General features: G+C 39.3%; 1 protein-coding gene across 2 annotated transcripts; it reads right to left on the reverse strand.

Annotated features, from left to right (window-relative positions):
• Positions 1 to 1000: 1000 nt before the first annotated feature.
• LOC307133943 (uncharacterized protein) lies at positions 1001 to 22315 on the reverse strand. Of its 2 annotated transcripts, XM_079829331.1 has the most exons (9): positions 22130 to 22315; positions 11917 to 12096; positions 10875 to 10991; positions 10708 to 10764; positions 9697 to 9834; positions 7910 to 7960; positions 7106 to 7219; positions 6258 to 6323; positions 1001 to 1937 (listed from the first exon to the last, which is right to left on the reverse strand). In XM_079829331.1, the coding sequence occupies exons 2-9, from the start codon at positions 12010 to 12012 to the stop codon at positions 1803 to 1805; spliced, it is 774 nt and encodes a 257-aa protein (XP_079685457.1). In that variant the 5' UTR covers positions 12013 to 12096; positions 22130 to 22315; the 3' UTR covers positions 1001 to 1802. The 2 variants fall into 2 exon arrangements, with proteins under 2 accessions (XP_079685457.1, XP_079685458.1); XM_079829332.1 differs by lacking the exon at positions 7910 to 7960 and having other exon boundaries at positions 1002 to 1937; positions 22130 to 22285.
• Positions 22316 to 22405: the final 90 nt, after the last annotated feature.

Below are 22405 nucleotides of genomic sequence, written 5' to 3' on the forward strand. Positions count from 1 at the left end.
AAAACTGGGGGAGATTTGCTCTATATTTTTCATTTCCTGTAGAAAATAACAGTGTTTGAAAATAATTATTCCCACATCCTTTGAACACTGAATTTCAATGACTTTCTATTACTTCTTCAGTTTTTGATTATCAGATAAATCCCCGGTTTCACAGACAAGGCTTAAGCCTAGTCCCAGACTAAACTGCATGTTTATAAATGTTACTTAAAGGTGCAGTGTGTGAATTTGTGAAGGTGTGAATTGCATCACCCAACGCTCACCCCTCCCTTTCAGAGGACATAGAGAAGCTATGGGGGCCGACACAGGACAAAAATGTCGTCGTTGGAGAGAGCAGAGAGTGACTAGCCTGATAAAAGGTAATAAAAACATAGCGGTTCATTATGTAAAGTCTTTATACACCACTGAAAACATAGTTATGTATATTATATTGCATTTCTGTCAATAGATCCTCATAAATACTACACACTGAACCTTTAAATGTCCTAATTGAACTAAAGCCTAATCCTGGCTTAATCTTAGCCCTGTCTGTGAAACTTTGCCTATGAATTTAAATAAGTCATTTTATAGAGATAACTAGAAAGATCTACATTCACTAACTGCACCTTTCCAGGATTGGAAATCACAATAATCTTATTCCCTGATATTTCCAGGGTTTCCATTGAGTTACATTTTTACCTAAAATTTAATTCACACACAACCAAAATGTCTAAAACCTAAACATTGGTTCAGTGTAAATGAAATGCTACATTAGAGTTGCTTTGCAATTGAAAGAATAAACATACACTGTACAGTGTAAATGCTCTGAATGATTAAGGAAGAATGCAAGTATGCACCAATCACAATTCAATATACAAACAGATGCAAGAGAGAAGACCAATCACAAATCAGTAGGCTATGCAAACATGATGATGACTTTGATGCAAGTTACCTTTTAAATGATGAAGAGTCAATCACTGTATGGAACATTTTCAAACGTAATTTTTTTTCTTTTCTTTTTTTTAAAGGAAGGGAGTTTACAAAAAAAGATAACACAAGCAGTGAAATTAACTATAGATGTTTAAACCTGGGGTATTGGAATACCATTGGTTAAATTGGCTGTGGGTGGGATAAACTTAGCATGCTTCCTATATTTCTGCAAACATGGTATTTTTATGCTTTAGTAAAAAAAAAAAAACTATACACAGCACCTTTAATATTTAGGTTTACGGCCTGAACCTGAATATTTGAGGGATATTAGGTGCTGCTTTGCACACACTGTAAGTGCCTTGGCTGACAGACAGAGAGGATCTCTGCAGCTTTTTTATATTTGCAATGTTAAAGCGATAGTTCACCCCAAAATGAACATTCACCATCGTCTTTTTAAAACCCAGAACTTAAAAAAAATCTTCTGTAGAACGCAAAAGGACAAAATATTAGTAGAATGTTGCACTTTTGTGTTGCACAACAGTGAATGGTGACCACAACAGTAATGATATAAATGCCTGTTACTCACTCAAAACTATACGACTTAAAAAAACGTTAAATATAGTGCACAAGTTGTATGGATCACTTTTGTTTTTGCTTTAATTGTGATTTTTTTTGTCCTTTTTAGAGCTTGATAACCTCTGGTGCCCATCCACTTTCCTTGGAAGAAAGCGTTAAAGGTTTGAAACTTTTGGTTGAACCATCCGTTAAGCATAATGATGACATATTGTAATGCCCTATTATTTCATACACCACCAAAAATATAAAAACTTGCTGCTAAAACCTCACTGATCACCAAAGCCCCTCTACTTACAATATACATACAGATCACACGAGCGTCAAACGTCTGTTAAAGAGTCAATAGGGGCCACTTGAGGTTCAGTGGGAGGGCTGGGGATTTCTTCTATTGGGTCAGATAGAGGTTCAGGCATGGGCTCTGTCATTGGCTCCACCTCTGAGACAAACACCTCCACCTATAGGGTTTGGAATGAAAAGAAAAAGAAGTTTGATTGGTTGATAGGTTCTAGAACTAGAAAAGAGTTAAGGCCCCTTCACACCAAGGAATACTATAAAGACAATTATACCAAGTTCTGTCATGAAAGTCTAGACGGTGCAGTCTGATGGGTCTTTAACGCAACCTGCTGACAATCACATCGTTAAAGGGTTAGTTCACCCAAAAATGAAAATTCTGTCATTAATTACTTACCCTCCTGTCGTTCGACACCCGTAAGACCTCCGTTCATCTTCAGAACAGAAATGAAGATATTTTAGTTGAAATCTGATGGCTCTGAAAGGCCTCCAATCGGCGATAATAGTTTTTGTGCGCAAAAAAACCCTAAATAACGACTTACATAGTGATGACGATTTCAAAACAAAGCATCATGAAGCTTCGAAGCGTTATGAATCAGTGAGCCGAATCAGCGGTTTGAATCGCCAAATTTCAGCAGTTTGGCGGTTTGACACGCGATCCGAATCATCATTCGCTCACTGATTCATAACGCTTCGAAGCATCATGATGCCTTGTTTTGAAATCGTCATCACTATGTAAGTCGTCATTTAGGGTTTTTTTGCGCACAAAAACTATTGTCGCCGATACATAAAGTTAATTTAGAACCACTGTAGTGAGATGGACTTTGTAACGACGTCTTTAGTACCTTTTAAGGGTCTTGAGAGTGAACCGTGCCATTGTGCCAATGGGGGCCTTTCAGAGCCATCAGATTTCAACCAAAACATCTTCATTTCTGTTCCGAAGATGAACGGAGGTCTTACGAGTGTCGGACGACATGAGGGTAAGTCATTAATGACAGAATTTTCATTTTTGGGTGAACTAACCCTTTAACTACACGGTACAAGCTGATTTTGTCAGCTGACACGGGGGGGGGGGGGGGATTTTCATTTTTATAAAGCATAAAGAAACAGTGAATGAAATTCTTGGTCTAATTCTAGTAGGGAAATAATAATTTTGGGACTATTTGCAAATAATATTTACATTAATTTGCGTTAAATATGGTGTTAGTCTTGAGATCCTTCCCGTTAGTAAATAAATATATAGATCCCCTGATAACATTTGAATTCTTTAGTGGTCTGGTGGCAGAATTTTTTTAAACCGTGTCGAAGGTTACAGGTTCTAATCATCACTCATATAGGTTTTTTCAAAGATGTTCAATGATTGTATATTAAGAGCATGGACACGTTTGTGTGCATTTTACATTTCCATTTATGCATTTAGCAGACGCTTTCATCCAAAGCGACTTACAACTGAGGAGTAAAGAAAGCGATCTGTCATGAAGCGGTCATGGAATATAAAGAATGGATCCAAGAGCAGAGGTTGACAGGATAACAACAGTCTTAAATGAGAATATAAACAAGGCAGTCTGTCGTTAAGGCACACAGAACTGGTGAAGCAAACTCAGAAGGCAGCTGAGATGATCCTGTCTTGAAGAGGTGAGAGATCGGGACACCCGTAGAGGTGAAGGCAGTTCTTGAGAATTAATCACAGTCAGGTACAGAGGACCGTGAAGGTACTCTAGCAGCAAATGCAGAACTCAGACAAAAATTAGGCGCAAGGCTGTATCAGACAAACAAGACAAGGTGAGCACTACCAAAGCTAATCAGACATGAAGAAAGCAGCAGTCGTAACACATGACATAAAACAATAATCCAACAAGAGGCAGTAAGAACAAACACTAGATAAAGGGTAAGCACTCAAACAAAAGTGGGAACAGGTGTCATCGCAAGGCAGCGAGGCAGCTGATTGCGATGACTAACAGGTGCAGGTAGACAGAGAGAAGATGAGCGTGACGAGCGAGTGAGTAAGTGTAAGTGTGTGTGTGTGTGTGTGTGTGTGTGTGTGTGTCTGAAACAATCAGGAAGAAGAGTGAGTGAAGAAAAGGATAGTGAGAAGCAAAGAGAAAGAACCTGACACATGACAGTAGCGACGAAGAAATACAAAAAGTGCTTGAAAAACTAAGTTTAGGACATTACTCAGAGCATCATACCCCAGGGTAGGGAGGGAGTAGAAGAAAATAGAAGTAAAGTTTTTTTTGTTTGTTTGTTTTTTAAAGGGGGGGGGGGGGGGGTGAAACACTCAGTTTCAGTCAATCTCATGTCAATCTTGAGTACCTATAGAGTAGTATTGCATCCTTCATATCGCCGAAAAGTCTTTAGTTTAGAGAAAGATACACTGTACCGAGTCTTTCCGAAAAAAAAATAAATGAGCGGCTGGGGGCGTATTGTGTGGGCGGAGCTAAAGAATGACGAGCGCGCTCAGCTATTGCCTTGAGAGCGTCTGAAAGCTGTGACATCCTTAAACGTGGAAGCAACGTTATCCTAAATAAACCATCGAGATCAATCAGATTTAGCCATACATATGATCCAGAATCAGATCTAGAGGCTGAAATTGAACAGGAGAAGCAGCAATGACTACAGCAGGACGTCTCAATGGTATGTACTTTAACAGTAACCTATATATTTTCTTAGCGGCTTGTCATGCGTGAGTTTTACAACATTTGTGTGTGTTTGCTCATGGTTTACGAGGACATAATTTGGTTTATGGACTATTTAATTATTTTAAAAAAATGTTTGGACTATTGTATGCAATTTAATGTTAGCAGTAGCAAACGGAACGGTTTTGCACGTCAGACTAGTGCGTGTTTACATAAAAAAACGATGGAATAGTAGCGCATTTGAATGAAAGAGTCGATAGCTAACAACACAAAGACATTTGAAGCAGTTTTACTCACCACCTGCTTCCAAAGCACGACCGTGAACCTTAAATCGCTGGGACTGCTCCATCTTTCAGCATTAGATGAGCTACAAATCCGGAGTTGAACTGTACCTTGTTTATAAACCATCGTCGCCAAAAACACTTGCACAACTCTGTTGCTGCTCAGGAAAAAAAAATTCCATCCACTGTCCCATTAACGCTGGGTTCTTTGGGAAGCTGTGCAGGGTTGTCTTGCCCTGACAACCAAAAACACACTTTTTTTGGTGACATTGTTGATTTCATTAAGTCCTGTGACTGCAGCGCGCAGCCGATGAATTCCCTAAAGCCGAGCAGAGCGTGTTAATGGCCGAGCGTTTGCTCTCTCATTCTAGTCGCACGCGCACCCTTCTGGGAGAAGAGCCCATACGGCCCATACATGGACATTCCGCCCTTGCTGACGTCAGATAGACCCATACTCGAAAAAACTTTCCGAAATTTATGAGAAACCGGAAGGAGTATTTTTGGCACAGAAACGTCCAACTCTTTTTTTTTGTTTTTTTTTACTTTGTTCATGTTTAGCATGGGAATCCAGGTCTTTAACCGTGAAAAAGCTCAGTATGCATGAAACAGCATTTCAAGATGAGGATTTTGTTTTGTGATTTCACCGGAAAGAATAGAGTCCCCGCAATGGCATTAAGCGATAGACTGACGCGCTCATCTGTGTGAAGACTGTGAACGAGCCAAAAGAGAACGTAAACCCTGCCTACTTTGATTTGATTGGCCATCTCAATCATTTTGACATTGACGAGCGCCGTTAGACCTGAGGCAGACCAGACTAAAAATGTAACTTTTAAACCTTTTTGTCATCCTAACATACAGAGTGCTGCCCCTTGGGGGGGACAATTTGGCCATTTCTAATTATTGGGGGGACCTGTCCCCCTCAATGTCTATGGTAGTTATGGCCCTGCTGAAACCCTCCACCTTCCTCAGCTCCACCTGAATAGATCTGCCATGGGTCATTTCATATATGCTATTTGTGCAGCAGCAGCGCGTCTTACATGCTCACAGTACAATACTATGTATTGGCAGAAGCAAGTTTCTTTACTTGCAATAATCAACAGCAGCAGCAGCAGCAGCAGCAGTATCAGATCTATTCCACCAAATACATTAACATTGCCATATCCATTACCATGCTAAACTCTTCCTAGAGTTGTCATGATAGAAATAACAATAACTACACTAGCATCCACACCAATGGACGATGCTACGATGAACTTTCTGTTTATTATGAGCACGCTCTGTAGTTACATCATATGCAGCTTTAAATGCTTGAGCTATTTAAAGTTGAGTGGATTCTGCTTGGCTAAAAATGTTTCCAATGATATCATTTCTTCTGTGTCCTTAGTTATAGTTGTGTGGACTTCCCTATTCTCAAAGAATTAGAACAATAATTAAAACTTTATAGTTGTCATTATAGTTATCGTCATTGGTGTGAGTGGGCCTTTAAAAATTAGAATGCAATGGCTTGGCAAACTGTTTCACATTATGTCTGTTCCAAACCCAATGAAGGTAGTGTAACTAGGTATACCTGAGGTTGGCTAGGGGTGACCGCCTCAGGCTGAGATGGAACTGCACGCTGTCTAAAACCAGGAAGCTGTGGAAAACACAGAGTTCATCAATGTATTATATTAGTTTATCAAAGGATTTGCTCAGACAATTTTGAAGAACAGATTGCAAATCACATTTATACCAAAAGTCTACCAATTTTACCATACAATTTTCATTAAATGGGTAGTTCACACAAAAATGAAAAAATCTGTCAATTATTCACTCTCATGTCGTTCCAAACCAATAAAACTTTCTTTCATTTTCGAAGCACAAATGAAGATATCTGAATTTGAGAGATTTCTGTCCCTCCCACTGCAAGTCCTTTAAGTCAATGGTAAATGGAAGTTCAACTGTATTTGCTTGATGCAGGGGAACAAACCTCATTGGTTCTTGCGGAAGCTGCAATCATGCTGGCGTGACAAGGAAAAATGAATCTTATTGGTTCTTTACATTTTAGCTTCTGTTTACCTAATTTGAGCAATCTACATATTAGCTGATCAATGCCTAAATTAAATCTGTTCATCATATAAAGTGATCATATCTCTTCAGAACATTAATTAAATTAAAGAAGAGCTCGTTTCATATGGATTTTTTTATCTCTTAATGAACTGAATCTTTAGCGTTTTGGGTGAATAGAGTTTTAATGGAACGACAGAAATCTCTCAGATTTCCTTATTTGTGTTCCAAAAAATGGGGGTTTGGAACAACACAAGGGTGAATAAATAATAACTGAAGTCTCATTTTTGGGTGAACTAATCCTTTAAACACATATAATCCTTAAATCACATACTCTCTCTAACCCTACCATTGCGCATATGTTTAACTGACCTTCACACCAGCTTTAGCCAGAGCACTGAGTCCAAACAAAATGGTTACAATGCAGATTGCCAACTCCACCACAAGAAATAGAACCAAGGTGGCCAAGAAGCCATCAATCAAGAGCTGACAATATCCAAAAGAGACGGAAATACAACACAGTGGTTATAACATGTCAATTTACCTAAAAAGGCAAAATAGTTACAACAGCTAACAAAACTGACATGGTTGTCCACATGTTTGTAGGTTGCCAAAGAGATCAACTCTTTTACAAACATGCAGACAAGCACATCAGTAAGGCAGGTATTCTTGTAATATAAAAAAATTGACATAAGATTAGCAAGAGTGACCTGAGGATTCATAGCATATCTGCAAATAATTTAAGGTATTTTTCAATCTGAAGCATTTTCAGACAACTGGCCCAAAGTGCAAAACTGATGACACAAGTCTTCAAAATGACCCCCACCCCTGCTTCCGCATGCATTCACTCTACCTAAAGTGCAAAGAGAAATATACACAAAGCTACTGATTATTTGTTAAAGACATTGAAAAATAAGCAGATCCTTAAAGGGTAAATTCAGGCATTTTGGACCACTGTTTGAGAGGCCGTCACATCAGTGGCCCAACTTACCTGAAGTAACATTATAGGGCTATATGTTTTGTGCTTTAATTGCTGCAAAATGCTTGTCATCTTAAAAACAACAACAATAACTATTTTAGGAAAATGTTATTTTCAGTTTTTTTTCCTGCATTATCAGCAAATATTTAAGCACATTCATGGACACAGAGGAAAACATAAAGGTAAGAATTACTTACTTTACAATTTCTCTCGACAGTATAAGTGCACTTCTTGAAACAAAATTGTTGCTTTGGAAAAGCAGACACAAAAGACAAAATCTTGTTGAATTTTGCCAAAGACCGGGCTCACTTTGCTATAAAGTTATTATTCATATACAAATGTAGCTGCAAGCACACCCGATTAGTCAATTTAGAAAAACTGTTACAGTTTTTTGGCTTCCTTGACAAACTACAGTGCCCTCAGAAAGGTTTTGGACTTCTGAGATTGGGACAAATCCCACAAGTCAGCTATTATTAAAGATGTTTCTTCTGAAAAACGATTCACTCCTTTTCAGGTAACTATTGAGTTTTAGTTTGGTGTCAGACAAAACAGTGTTAAGGTGGCTGGACTTTGCTGGACTTAAAATATATATATATATTTTAAAATAGGCCTACATGAGCAGCCTCAAAGCCTAAAACGTACAGTATCACGCCCCACCAACCCCCCAGCCCAAAAAAAATAACACACACACACACACACACACACACACACACACACACACACACACACACACACACACACACAAACAATAAAAAAAAACCGCAAACCAAGAAAATGGCTATATTCCAGATCCTAAAATCCCCCCTTTTTGCATTTATAAAATGGCCATTATGATCAAATTTTGTATTTCATTTCAGCTTAGCTTTGTAGTCCAAATACCTTGAAAGGGCACTGTTTTTATTAATTTCTCCAACATCAGAAAAAGTCTGTACCAAGTGCAAAGGATCAATATCCATTACTCTATTCTGTTATATAAGACAAAATATACATTACAGAGCTGAAACAACTGAACAGGAGCAATGTTAACATATTTAGTTATATCTTATGTCAACAATTCATATATATATATATATATATATATATATATATATATATATATATATATATATATATATATATATATATATATATATATATATATATATATATATATATATATATATATTTATATATATATATATATTTATATATATATATATATCACTCATCAATTTATAAACCTCTTAATATTCTACCTAATAAAACAAATCTACTTCCAAGCAAAATGCTTAAATTGCTTTCCAATTTAAAGCAATTTAATAAATAATGTTGTATAAAACCACATCAATTTATAATTTACTAATAACTAATAAGTTATAAGTTACTAATAAATAATAAGTTATTTAATTAAAAAACTTTATATTCATTCCCAAAAAATAATCCTTCACTTCATCAAGCCCTGGTAAAAAAAAAAAAAAAGAAATTCACACAGAAGATTTAATCACATATGTATAATTTTAAATTAAGGTTTAAGCAAACAAAAATTATACTAAAACTTCAGCTTCCAATTTTGAAAGGACTTCTTAATTCACTATTTAAAAAAAAATATTTAACTCCACTGCACTGCACATTCTTAAAAAATCTTCACCCATCTGAAGCACAGACAGCCACATCATTATGCCTTTTATCGAAAGTTTTGAAGATGCTATGTTTTGCACTTCGGTACAGTCCTTTGAAAAGGCATCAAGGAAATTTCTTAAAGAAAAAACTGTAACAAGAAAGTTGATGTGGCCAGTTCATCACATCATACCCACTTTACAGTGTTTCATCCATCCCACTGCACCCAAAACATACATATGAATTCATCATCAATATACTGTATGTATAAAAAGAGCTATATCTGCAGGTCTATATATACTGTGCGTGCAAGAATACACAAACCCATCTACCTATAATGCAAGCTGCTCAACAGTGCAGTAACAGAGTAGCAGATTTGTGAGCTCACCACAGCATAGATCTCCAGTCTCCTGCAGTGCTCACAGTGGTAAGTGTCCTGACGGTAAGGCAGGTGACGGGACAGCAGCCCAAGAACAGCAGTGGAAAACGCTGCACTGACCAGGTGAGCAACCAGTGTGGCTTTCACCTTCACAAGATGGGACAGAAGTTACTGCAGAGCTATAACTCGGTTACTGTAATTCGTCAAAACATTGAAAAGATTAAAATAATGCCATTCAAAAGTTTGGACACACCTACTTTCTTCATTATGGTTATTTTCATCATCAAACTATGAAATAACAAATGGATGTATGGGAATTGGAGCAAAAATAAACAAACAGATCAAAACTTGCTTGTAAATGGTGAAGATTAGCTTGACAGCTTTGAAGCAGTTCATATGTAAGATGGATATGTAGTTGTTGGCTGCCTATACTTACCTATCTTCTCCAAAATGAAAAACAAAACACACAAAACAACTTCAGAAAATCCTAAACAAGGGCCTAAACAGGCTAAAAAATTTTCTACAACCCTAATTTCAAATCACGCACCTAAGCATTCACTCTCTGTTCAAAACAAAGCAAAGAAAAGGCAAAACAAAAAGCAAAAAACACAGCAAAACAAAGCAAAACACAAAGCAAAGCAAAACAATGCAAAGCAAAGCAAAACAAAAAGCAAAGCAAAGCAAAGCAAAATAAATAACTATCACAACAAAAAACAAAACAATTTTTAAGAAAAGCAAAGCAAAACAAAAAACAAAGCAAAACAATACACAACACAACAAAACACAAAACAAAGCAAAGCAACGCAAAACACAAATAACTATCACAACAAAAAACAAAACAACTTTTAAGAAAATTATAAACAATTTATATATTTTTTGCAAAGCTAATTACATTCATTAAGAGAGAGAAACATTTTGTCAAACGTGTCCAAACATTTGTCTGGTAGCGTAGGTTCAGGGTGGGTGGGTAAATAGGTAGGTAGTTTCATTGGTTAATCAATCCTTTTAACTTCTACTCACCCAAAACAGTGAAGGGAACCTTCCAGTATGGATTAAAATGGATCCAGACACAAGCAACTGATAACAACAGATTAAAGAATTATTGTTTGCAGCATCCATAGTAACAATCTAATTCACAATAGATTAAACACTGTGTTTTTTAATGAGCTTTAGTACATTCAGCGTACCTGAACAACAATCACTACCACAACGATGACATCAGGAGAGAAGTGAACCTCTTCGTAGAGCTGAAGAATGGTGACGCTCAGACACAAGCACAAGACACCAATAATGATCTGAATGGACTGAAACAACAGAACAAGATCAACTTGGTATGTTTCCAAAAAAGGCCATTAGAAAGGTTACAGAACAGAAAATCCAAACAAAAATAGTGTGCGATCCAAACACTTCGAACGATCCAGAATGCAGCAGCACGTCTTGTCTTCAACGAGCCCAAAAGGACCCACATCACACCTCTCTTCATCTCCCTGCACTGGCTTCCAGTCGCTGCTCGCATCAAGTTCAAAGCGCTGACCCTTGCCTACAGAGCCACCACGCGTTCAGCTCCTGCATACTTTGACTCGATTCTACAAATCCACACCCCCACCAGATGGTACTTGTGGTACCATCACAGAGAGGCAAAAAATCCCTTTCCAGAACATTTTCATTCAACGTTCCCAGCTGGTGGAATGATCTTCTCAACGCCATCCGAAACGCAGAATCATTGACAACATTCAAAAGTCAACTAAAAACTCAGCTCTTCCGTGACTACTTCCGTGACTACTAAAAAAAACTTTCCTTTCCTCTTTCTCCTCCTTTTTCCCCTCCCTACTCTAGCCTGTGCTACACTGAGCAATGTACGGTCTCAGTATATCAGGCACTTGTTGCGCTTACTCGACTCTTCATGACCAATCGCTTCGTGCACCCCCAAGTTGTAGGTCGCTTTGGATAAAAGCGTCTGCTAAATGCATTAATGTAAATGTAAAACAGTTCTAAACACATTTATTTGATGTCCAAGATACAGTTTTGGGGTATATTTTTTTGCCACTGGATCATTTTTCATGATAAACTATAAACACTATATAACTAAGCTATTCAATTTTTCAATATATTGTAAAGCATGTGCAACAAAGTGGCTCTATAAAAATAACTGCTGTATAAAGATACTCCTGTGCACTTTTTCCTGCATTCAATAATCATATTTGTTGTAGTGTTGAATGTGAAACTCACCCCCAGTGCCTTCGGCTCCACATTCTGAAATGCCTTCACCTGCTTTGGCGTCAGATTTCCTGGAGGGCGGGTGGGGCCCTGACTCTCAATGCCCATGTCAGTCAGTTTGAGGCGTGGCTATGCTAAGATCAAGAAATATAATTTGAGATCTCTTGATATAGCTGGTTATGAAGAAGGAACCTGAAGTGAATAGGGAAATAGAGAGAGATGAGAACAAAGACAGGACAGGAGGCAGCACAGGACAGAATGAAAAGGGGTGAGTGTGAGCTGGGAAAAAATATGGAGGACTGAGCATTTACCCTTAAACAGGTCATGCTCATGGTGCCATTTGTGCCTGAAAGGATACTGCTTTCAAGAAATCATATTTTCCTTCTTTTCTCATGCCCAAAAGTCCATCAGAGGGAGGCACACAATAGTCAGATTAGACCAATATGGGGTTTGCAGTAACTATTCTTAAACCATTACCCACAATCTCAAAATATTTGTTACAGACTTGTAAAGTAGCAATAGGCTTTAATTTATAGCATTATATACACACATTTTACTGTAACAAAGTGTACTTTGCCATTATTCCATTATGAAAACCATTTGACTTGGACTTGACTGGGGCAAAATAAGTTTCAATCTATTGCATTTGAATGGTTGACTAGTAGTTCTTGACCGTTTGTAGAGACACCATTTGAGATGCAATACAAAGCAAAATGATTTTCGACATCTATTTATGGGTCATTGACAAATAAAGCTTCAAAAATTTTGTTTTTTTATATATATATCAATTTTTTCACTTTTCAAAACTGATGAAATGCATATTTTTGAGTCATGAACAAGTTTCAGTCGTTAAATAACATTTAAAAGTGTTTTTATGTTAGGCGGTACAACCGAATAGTTGTACTCTAGTTGTACCACCTAACATGGAAAGTGAAACCTACCCATACTTGAAATTAACAGGTTTTTTTTACCAGTATTTGAGAGGGATCTACGAACATTTTCACTCTGCCACAAGGATCAGTTGGGGTCCTCTGGATGATGCATAATCATGTTTATTGTTATTCCCTTGTATAGTCTGCAGTTGTGCCACCCTGGCATTTGAGAATATACAAATTGCTGACAAACAGCTGACTACTGATATTTATAAAGTTTGTTTTAACTTAAATATTTCAAACCTAAAATGATGTCATAGTATTTTTTTATTTTTATTTAGATACCAATTAAAATAGTTATCTTAATCTGTTCAATTCTTAGTACAGTTGCACCAGCTGACATTTTGGGGTTTAAGATAGCAAAACATAAAAAAAAAAATATTATTTAAATGTACTAAAAATTAATTCTAACCAAATAGGTTCCCATTCAGTCGGTCACTTTCGATGCCACATTCACTCTAAAAAATTATTCAGTGGCTTAGTAAATATCACAGTAATAATTAACTTTATTTATTAAAATCTCTAAATATCATTTACTTTATGTTTTGAGTTGAACATACCAAAATAATTTACTAAAAATCCAACAATTAATTTTGTCTAAAATTCAGTTATATTTAAGTTTTTTCACTACAAGCATTTAGTGTTTGAATAACCAATTATTTATTTTAAATATACTTAATATATTTGTGAAATTTCTATCAAAATATTTGAGAAAGGAGAATTAAATCGATTGGTTTCAAGAACCACAAATATTACTTAATTAAAATCAAGATTATTAATATTTAACACACACTGAAGAAATTTAGTAAGTTTACTCGATTAATACAATGAACCCCTCCCCTGCCCACTGACGTGACGACAGCTCGACGGTCGATTGAGCGTGGGCTGTTTGAATTCTCTTCAGTCTCCAGAGCAGTTCCTTCTTCTCAGCGTCGCAGAATTGGAACATTTTCTCTGTGAAATTCAGGTTTGTGTGTTTTATTTTATCTATAAAATCATTACTGTGCTTAAAATCTTTTTATTTAATGTAAAACAACATACAGGGACGCAATGTGAGTAAACGAGTGTGGCATCTGTCTTTGAAGCCCCTGTTGCCTTGCTCAAAACACACGACTTTATTCCTTAAGATAATGAATATAATTAATTGGGATGATAAAATGTTCTCAAAACCGTGAGTCCATCTCAGGCTCGAGAAACGGCGCTGATACGGTGGAAATGGGTTAACAGACAGGTTGATGACACGTGAATTACTTTTAAATGTTTAATTTTTACTTCTAAAATGTGTGTTACATGAGTTTAAATGTTGCCAATATTGTACACATGTCAAAGCTGTAATATATGCTGTATTGCTCATCAACAATAAAGGCCAATGTCATGTATAAGTGTGGTTGTGTGGAGTATTTTACAAAGGTTTAGAGGAAATTAAAATTAATATTAAAGTTATACTATAAGAGTTAATATTACTCATAAATAAAAACAGTTAATATAAATCACAAATCTTGGTTTTTAAATGTTTTCCCCCCAATTTTTTCTACTCAATTTTATTTGTAAAGGGACCAAATGTAGTTACTCAGATCTACTTAATTTTTTTACTTGCATTTGCTCAGCTCATATGGTGTATGTTATTGATTTCACTGCTTTAATTTTTTTTACATTTTTTTGTGTAAAAATGTTTCACCAAAACATTTTTGTAATTCATAGTAAACGTTTTTAGAGTGTTGGTGAATGACGAATAGGAATCTCGATAGAGAGGCCAATCTACTTCGAGTGTAACTAAAACAAGCCAATACACATTGACATGCAATGATTGCACCAGCTGCTCTGCCTCGCAGCACAGGGATATAATGAGCAGCAGGTGTGTTGCATCTTTAGCTTTTCGTTTCAGAGGTGACTGGTGAGCGGTTAATATCTTCTGCTCTCTACAAAGTGGTGTTTTCTGAGAAAAGTGAGTCAAGCTCTCCTGCGAGGACCTTGGATTGGGGTTGGTGTGACGGCATGGCAGCGGTGTCAATTTCCTCCCTGGATTTGTTTTTCTCTTTCTCTTGAGCAAAAAAAAAAGAAAAGGCTGTTCTCACAGCTGGTCATCGGTGCGCTGTGGAGAGCACTGAAAAGCCATTTCAAGACGGCAGTTCCCCTAAAAGTGATTACACCGGTAGAGCTTGCATCTTTTTAAAGATGACATTCTACCTGTGTGGTTCTAGATGCAGTAGTTACCTGGCACTGAGGGATGGTCTAACACTCTAACCCGAGGTGCCCTAATGACTACCGCCCTGTAGCACTCACACCCATCGTTATGAAGTGCTTTGAGCGGCTGGTCCTGGAACACCTAAAAGACTCTATACCATCCACATTGGACTCACACCAGTTTGCCTACCGCAGCAATAGGAGCACAGAGGATGCCGTTTCCATGGCACTGCACTCTGTGCTCACCCATCTGGACCATAAGAACACGTATGCACGCATGCTGTTTGTTGACTTCAGCTCCGCATTCAACACTGTAATCCCATCCAAGTTAATAGCTAAACTTGGAGACCTGGGCATCAACACTTCAATGTGTAACTGGATTTTGGACTTCCTAACTGACAGACCCCAGAATGTTCGTTCAGGATTCACCTGCTCCACATCCATCACACTCAACACTGGTGTACCACAGGGCTGTGTGCTAAGCCCGTTTCTCTACTCCCTCTTCACCGCCGACTGCAAGCCTGTGTATGGATCTAATTCTATCGTCAAGTTTGCGGACGACACTACGGTGATTGGGCTCATCAGCAACAACGATGAGACTGCCTACAGGGAAGAGATCCAGCACCTGGCCACATGGTGCGCTGATAATAACCTGCTCCTCAACACCACCAAAACGAAGGAGCTCATCGTGGACTTCAGGAAAGAGTCAAGAGGCACACACGACACCATCCACATCAATGGAATGGCTGTTGAGCGTGTCTCCAGTTTCAAGTTCCTGGGGATCCACATCTCGGCGGACATGTCGTGGACGACCAACACCTCCAGCCTGGTCAAGAAGGCTCACCAGCGCCTCTTCTTCCTGAGGACACTGAGGAAGAATCAGCTCTCCTCGGCTATCCTGGTGAACTTCTACCGCTGCGCAATAGAAAGCATCCTGACCAACTGTGTGGCAGTATGGTATGGGAGCTGCTCTGTTGCGGAGCGCAAGGCACTGCAGCGGGTGGTGAAAACTGCCCAGCGCATCACAGGGACTCCACTGCCTGCCATCGAACACATCCAGAGGAAACGCTGCCTGCATCGAGCTCGCAGCATCCTCAAGGACTCCTCTCACCCATCCCACAGAATGTTTTCTCTCCTGCCCTCCGGCAGGCGTTTCAGGATCCACCGGACCAGGACCAGCAGACTAAAGAACAGTTTTTTCCCCAGAGCTGTCTCTTTATTGAACTCAAACCCCCGTTGATCCACTTCCCTCATAAACTGATAACTCTCCTACCTCACATCTTCCTTCACTTTGTTATTTGCACTACCGACTGTTTATCACAGTAACAACTGTTTACATATGCATCTTACACTGCCATATCTTAACTGGATTATGCTCATTTGCACTGCCGACTGTATTTATAGTACCAATGTTTACATTTGCATTTTTGCACTGTACTTCTAAATGTAATATGCAACCACTTTCCACTGCACTTTACACTTTTTTTTCCGGATAGCTCTGTCCATAATTTATTGCACTACCCTAATCCACTGCTATTCCTCATATTAGCCTAACATATTATTGTATACCTCTATCTGTAAAATTCTGTTTATAGTAATAGCCATCTGTATATTGTATTCATAGTACATATTCACCTGTAAATTCTGTTTATAGTAATAGCCATCTGTATATTTATTCACTGTACATATTCACCTGTAAATTCAGTTCTGTTTATAGTAATAACGTCTCTCTATTTATACATATTTATACATATTCAGTACATATCCATGTCCTGCACTTACGCATCCATTGTATATCCTGCACTTGCTGCTATTGCACTTCTGGTTAGACCTAAACTGCATTTCGTTGCCTTGTACTTGTACTTGTGTAATGACAATAAAGTTGAATCTAATCTAATCTAATCTAATGGTCACGATCGCTGTCTCACGTGTCTGGGTGTTACGTGTCTGAGGCGGCGTTCGTGGATGAGTCATGCACCCACTGTGGGAAGATGACCATCTCGGAGCTGTGGTCAAGACTCCAGTTCCTTAAAAGGGGCGGAGTCACTGTGCCTCTGCCTCGATCTAACCCTCCCCAGAGGGTTACTTCAGGCAGTAGCACAGGTGATCTAAGGATTACGGTGAGGACTTCTCCTTCGGGGAACCAACCCCCTAGGAATCTTCATCCCTCCTGCAATACGCAGACAGTAGAGCTGCTGAGGGAATGAGCTGGAGCTCCCCCCGACAACCGGATGTCTATTGCTGCATTGGAGGGTGAGCCAGACTTCTCTGGGGATGACATTTTGGCTGCGTTGCATCCTTCGGGAACGGTAGCGTTGCCGGATTCAGATCCAGAGATGATGGCTATGTTTTCTCAGGCCACCAACAGGGTCTGGCTCATGTGGAATCCTCCACTGTGTCCCTAACCCCCGAAGCTGGACAATTGGTTTCTCAGGGTGGCTTGCGCTGGTTCTCAGCATCCCGTCCAGTTCCGTTCTTCCCGGAGGTGCATGAGGAGCTCACTAGGTCGTGAATGGTACCCAAATTTTCTATGAAAGAGCAGTTTCCTCTATCTCTGGGTCCCAAGGGGGGCACGAAGAGCAGTGGACGGTGCACTCTCATCCATGTTTGAGGACGCAACCAAGCCCCCCCTCAATTTGCCCTCAATTTACAGGGGCATCCAGTTCACTTCAGTGAAGGCTGTCAATGCCAATGTCTTGCGAGCGAAGATTGCAGTCCTACTGACAAAGGACATGATAGAACTTATCCCTCCAGCCAATATGAAGACAGGGTTTTACAGCCCTTCTATACCCAAGAAAAGTGGTGGGTTACGGCCAATCTTGGACCTGCGAGTCTTCACAAGCTACCGTTCAAAATGCTCACACAGAACAAATTTTCGAATGCAGTCCCCGAGATTGGTTTACAGTGATTGACCTGAAGGACCGATTGTCTCAATTCTCCCTTGACACAGGCCATTTCTGCGATTTGCGTTCGAGGGTCGAACATAACATTACAAGGTCCTGCTCTTCGGGCTGTCCCTGTCTCCACGTGTCTTCATGGAGGTCACAGAGGGGACCCTTGTTCCCATGAGAGAACACGGCGTTCACATTCTGAACTATCTTGACGACTGGCTCATACTAGCACAGTCCCGGGATCAGTTATGCAAACATAGGGACCTGGGGCCCGTTCTTCGTACCTCGCTAACTCAGTTAGCTGGATTTAATTGTTGACGATTTGGCATGATCTTGGATTGTTTGGTTCTTCGAAGCTCATCCTGAACTTGCTGTCATAGCAACAGGTCCGTAAGCTTAAACCTGCTCGGGAGCAGGCTTATTTCATGTAAACAGGATTAGATTGCAACTTGAGGTGATACTTAAAATCTGTCCCAGCCACTGCGAATTTATTACAAGAGTGCATTACTGAACCAGGGGCAATAATAATCATTTTAAATAATAATATAAAAATGTTATATTGTATATGTATATGAGAATGTATAGTGTTGTGTATAATACTATAGACACAGCCACTTGATTGAGCGATTTATTTGTGATGGAATAATTACTTTATATAATTTAATTTTTATTGGTTTACACACATGTTGTACAGTTAATCTGAGCCGTGCATTAAGTGATCACGGATATTATGGGAGTGGCTTGATGCAGCGCAAGAGAGGATAATTTGATCTTGACCCATAAGAAACTTAAATACTGTCACGTTTCAAATCTGCTTCAAATTGAATTAAAAATTAAATTACAACATTGACATAAAAATGTAAAGGGTGTACAAATACTGTATAAAATCGTGAATATAAATAATTGGTAATCATGTTAAAAAAATTAAAAAAAAATGATAATTTATCTATTATAACTTTTATGTTGGTTTGGTCGTTTGGCTGTTTCCTTATAAAGGTTCAGAAATTCGTGTTTTTTTGTAAGTGTAATTTGTCAAGTTTTTTGGCAGGTGGCTTTTTAATTATATGATGTCATTACGTTGCTGTCTTGACGCCAACCAATCGCTGCATTGCTGATCGTGGTTTCGAGTATCGATGCATCTGCCCTCTTCAGGGAACACAAGAACGCGCTGTGATCTTAGATAATTTAATCCAGATATTTTAATCCAATCCGCAAATTCGTTTGAAGAACCAAATTAGCCAGAGATCAGTTATCACGATTAAAAGATCTGGGATCTGTCAAATCATCTTAGATGTATTAAGCGAGGTACGAAGAACGGGCCCCTGGTGTGCTCAGCCACCTCAGCCAGTTGGTCCTCGGGTCAACTGGGAAAAGAGCAAACTCTCCCCTGTGCAGAGGAACTCTTTTTTCTCTGTACACTCTAAAAAAAAAAGTTCTATATGGCACCAAAAATGGTTCTGTCGTAATCATAGAGGAACCACTTTTGCACCATATCTAAACATGTTCTGTACATGGTAGCGGTGCTATATAGCACCTTAGTTAACGGTGCTATATAGCTCCTTAGTCAAAGAACTGGTGAAGAACCTCTGAAGAACCGTTGAAGAACCCAAAATTGGTGCTTTATAGCACTTAAAAAGGTTCCCCTATGATTACGAGCCAAGAACGATTTTTGGTGCCATATAGAACCTTTTTTTTATTTTTTAGAGTGTATGGAGTTGGATTCGTTTGAACAGGCAGCACGCCTCATAGAGGAACATGCTCAGTCGGTGTTGAATGCTTGAACACATTCAAAAGCAGGACGACAGTCCCACTGAAACTATTTCAGAGACTCCTGGGGCACATGGCAGCCACAGCAGCAGTAACACAGCTCGATTTACTTCATATGAGACCGCTTCAGCAATGGCTTCACGCCCGAGTCCTGAGATGGGCGTGGCAACGAGGCACTCACGGGGTAACTGTGACACCGGTGTGTCGCCAAACCTTCAGCCCGTGGTCAGACCCCTTGTTTCTTCGGGCAGGAGTGCCCCTAGAACAGGTGTCCAGGCACGCTGTTGTTTTTACAGATGCCTCTGCCACGGGCTGGGGTGCCACGTACAATGGGCATGCAGTGTCAGGGGTTTGGACGGGACCCCAACTGCATTGGCACATCAATTGCCTGGAGTTGCTAGCAGTACGTCTTGCACTGGGCAGCCTAAAGAAGCCGCTACAGGGCAAAGACGTATGGACAACAACTGACAAGGTGGTCTACGCTCCTGTTGCATTCTACAACTCGCCCGCCATCTCCTCCTCTAGAGTCAGAAGCATCTGAATTTGCTTCGGGCCATTCTCGTTCCTGGTGTGCTCAACCGTGTGGCCGACGAGCTCTCACGAGCTGCGCTCCCGGGAGAGTGGCGACTCCACCCCCAGGTTCAGCTGATCTGGCTCAGGTAGACCTATTTGCCTCTCCAGAAATGTCCCACTACCAGCTGTTTTATTCCCTGACCGACGGAACACTCGGTACGTATGCACTGGCACACAGCAGGCCCTGGGGCCCACGCAAATATGCGTTCCCCCCAGGGAGCCTGCTCGCACAGACCCTGCATGTGCAAAGTCAGCGAGGATGAGGAGAAGGTCTTGCTAGTTGCGCCCTTTTGGCCCAACCAGACCTGGTTCGGAGGATAAGTCCACCCTAATGTCTGCCTTGCCCACCCAATCAGAATTTAGGAACTGATAGTGTTAATCTGTTTTTACGATTTGAGCATTGAGTAAAACAATCTGAGGTGGGCTATGTTGAAAGTAAAAACCCAAACAATATATACACCTTCTGAACCCTCATAACAGTGTGGAGAGCATCTAGACACCCTTTCAAAAAGAACAGTCCCTGAGGAACAAGATAGAACCCACAAGTTCCAACAAAAACTCTAAGCATTGTGGTTCTTCCATTTTCCCCCATCATACAGGATGAGGGTAACCATGACAAAATCTACCAGCTGTTTTAACTGAGCACATTTGATGAATGGCTATGCAATATATATATATATTTTTTTGTCATTTAATCTGAATACCAACATTTGTGAGATTTAGTCAGTTGAAACCGTTTTGAGGTTAATTGATCTAGTTTGGTGTCTCTGGAAAATAGTGATGTGTGATTTTTATTAAGTTGAATATCAAAATGCTTTTTCTATTTATTAATGAGGGATTTGTGGATGAACACATTGTTTTAGACTTGTGGAGTAAGTTATACTATATTTTATTTTAAAGTAAATATATTAGAAAATTAGACCCTTTGGGGTAAAATGACCCCCCTCTCTAATTATTTTAATGAATGGGGTTATTATTCAGTAGATGTACATTTCAGACATCTTTGCTTTCATTAAAACCTATAGGTTAGTGGAGTTAAATAATGTGCATTCATAGTGTTGCTAATATGACATATCTTCAGTTAAAATATGGGCAATTAAATATTCAAATATTCATATGGCTGTATAGAAGTCATAGAATAATTTTACCTTTCAGATTGATCTATTTCTGCTTTGTCTGTCATCGGTTATTCAATTATTATGAACTAAATTGTCCAAATACAATTTTAAACAGGCTATAAAAGTTAATTTCGTATTTTACACTAGTAATGACGCTTTAAAAAATATTGCAAACGTATTAATAAAAATTCCTGCACATGCTAAACTTAAATTTAAGTAAATCCACATAGTTGTTATGGACTCGTTGTGGAATTGTGCTGCATAGATAGACATACAGATTTCATCACCACTAGAAGAACACCTATCTGTATTAGTTTTCTGGACATTTTAAATATATTCAAGTGCACATATTTACGCATTTCTAGAGTGCAAAAGTGTTTTGATCATCGATATAACCTTCCACAATTTCAATTAACGATATATTATATTTTAAGTGGTTTCTTGGCCTCGGAGGCCAGAGCAGCAGCCAAAAATAGACGTAGGGCAAAACGTGCAGCTTCATCACTCTCCTCACATCCGCAATGCCCCGCACTATGACAGAACATGCAACTTTATTACGAGCATAATACCTGCACTATGAATAACACTAAACAGAGCGACAGACTCAATGCGACTCACCCCAGTGCTTTATTCTGATTTCCAAATCCTAAACGCGTGTAACCTTCAGCCCTGTCGTAGGTGGGGCCGCGCGTTTGTAGCCTATACGTCCCGTCCCAAATCGAGATTCGTTCAAATAGGCTACATGTGTGATGTCACTTACCTCTGCAGCTCAAGCAAAACGCGTTCCTTTGTGGTTGTTTTTCTCTTTAAAGGCGAAAGTGCAGCATTCAGTTATCCCATCCGCGACGGGGTTGAAGGGAAACAACTAGTTAATTCGATGGGTGTGAGACATGCGGCTTACGTGCAGTACCGCAGTGAGGAGGTGGTTGATGCTCTGCATTGGTATGGAGGCAGACTGAAAAGTGATGCGGCGCTATGGCAACTTCCATAAAACTCACTCGCCTCTACACGCGACACAATAGAACAGGGGTTTGTT

The sequence above is a fragment of the Gobio gobio genome (assembly GCF_949357685.1).
Source record: "Gobio gobio genome assembly, chromosome: 11".
NCBI classification, from domain to species: Eukaryota; Metazoa; Chordata; class Actinopteri; order Cypriniformes; family Gobionidae; genus Gobio; species Gobio gobio.

What these genes read in the sequence shown, in the direction of transcription:
- LOC307133943 (XM_079829331.1), bottom strand. Translation starts at nt 12,012, where the DNA reads ATGGGCATTGAGAGTCAGGGCCCCACCCGCCCTCCAGGAAATCTGACG. An exon ending in GACTGGAGATCTATGCTGTG is followed by an intron (nt 7,961 to 9,696) that starts GTGAGCTCACAA and finishes GCTTTTCCAAAG; the next exon opens with CAACAATTTTGTTTCAAGAA. An exon ending in TCACCCCTAGCCAACCTCAG is followed by an intron (nt 1,938 to 6,257) that starts GTATACCTAGTT and finishes CAAACCCTATAG; the next exon opens with GTGGAGGTGTTTGTCTCAGA.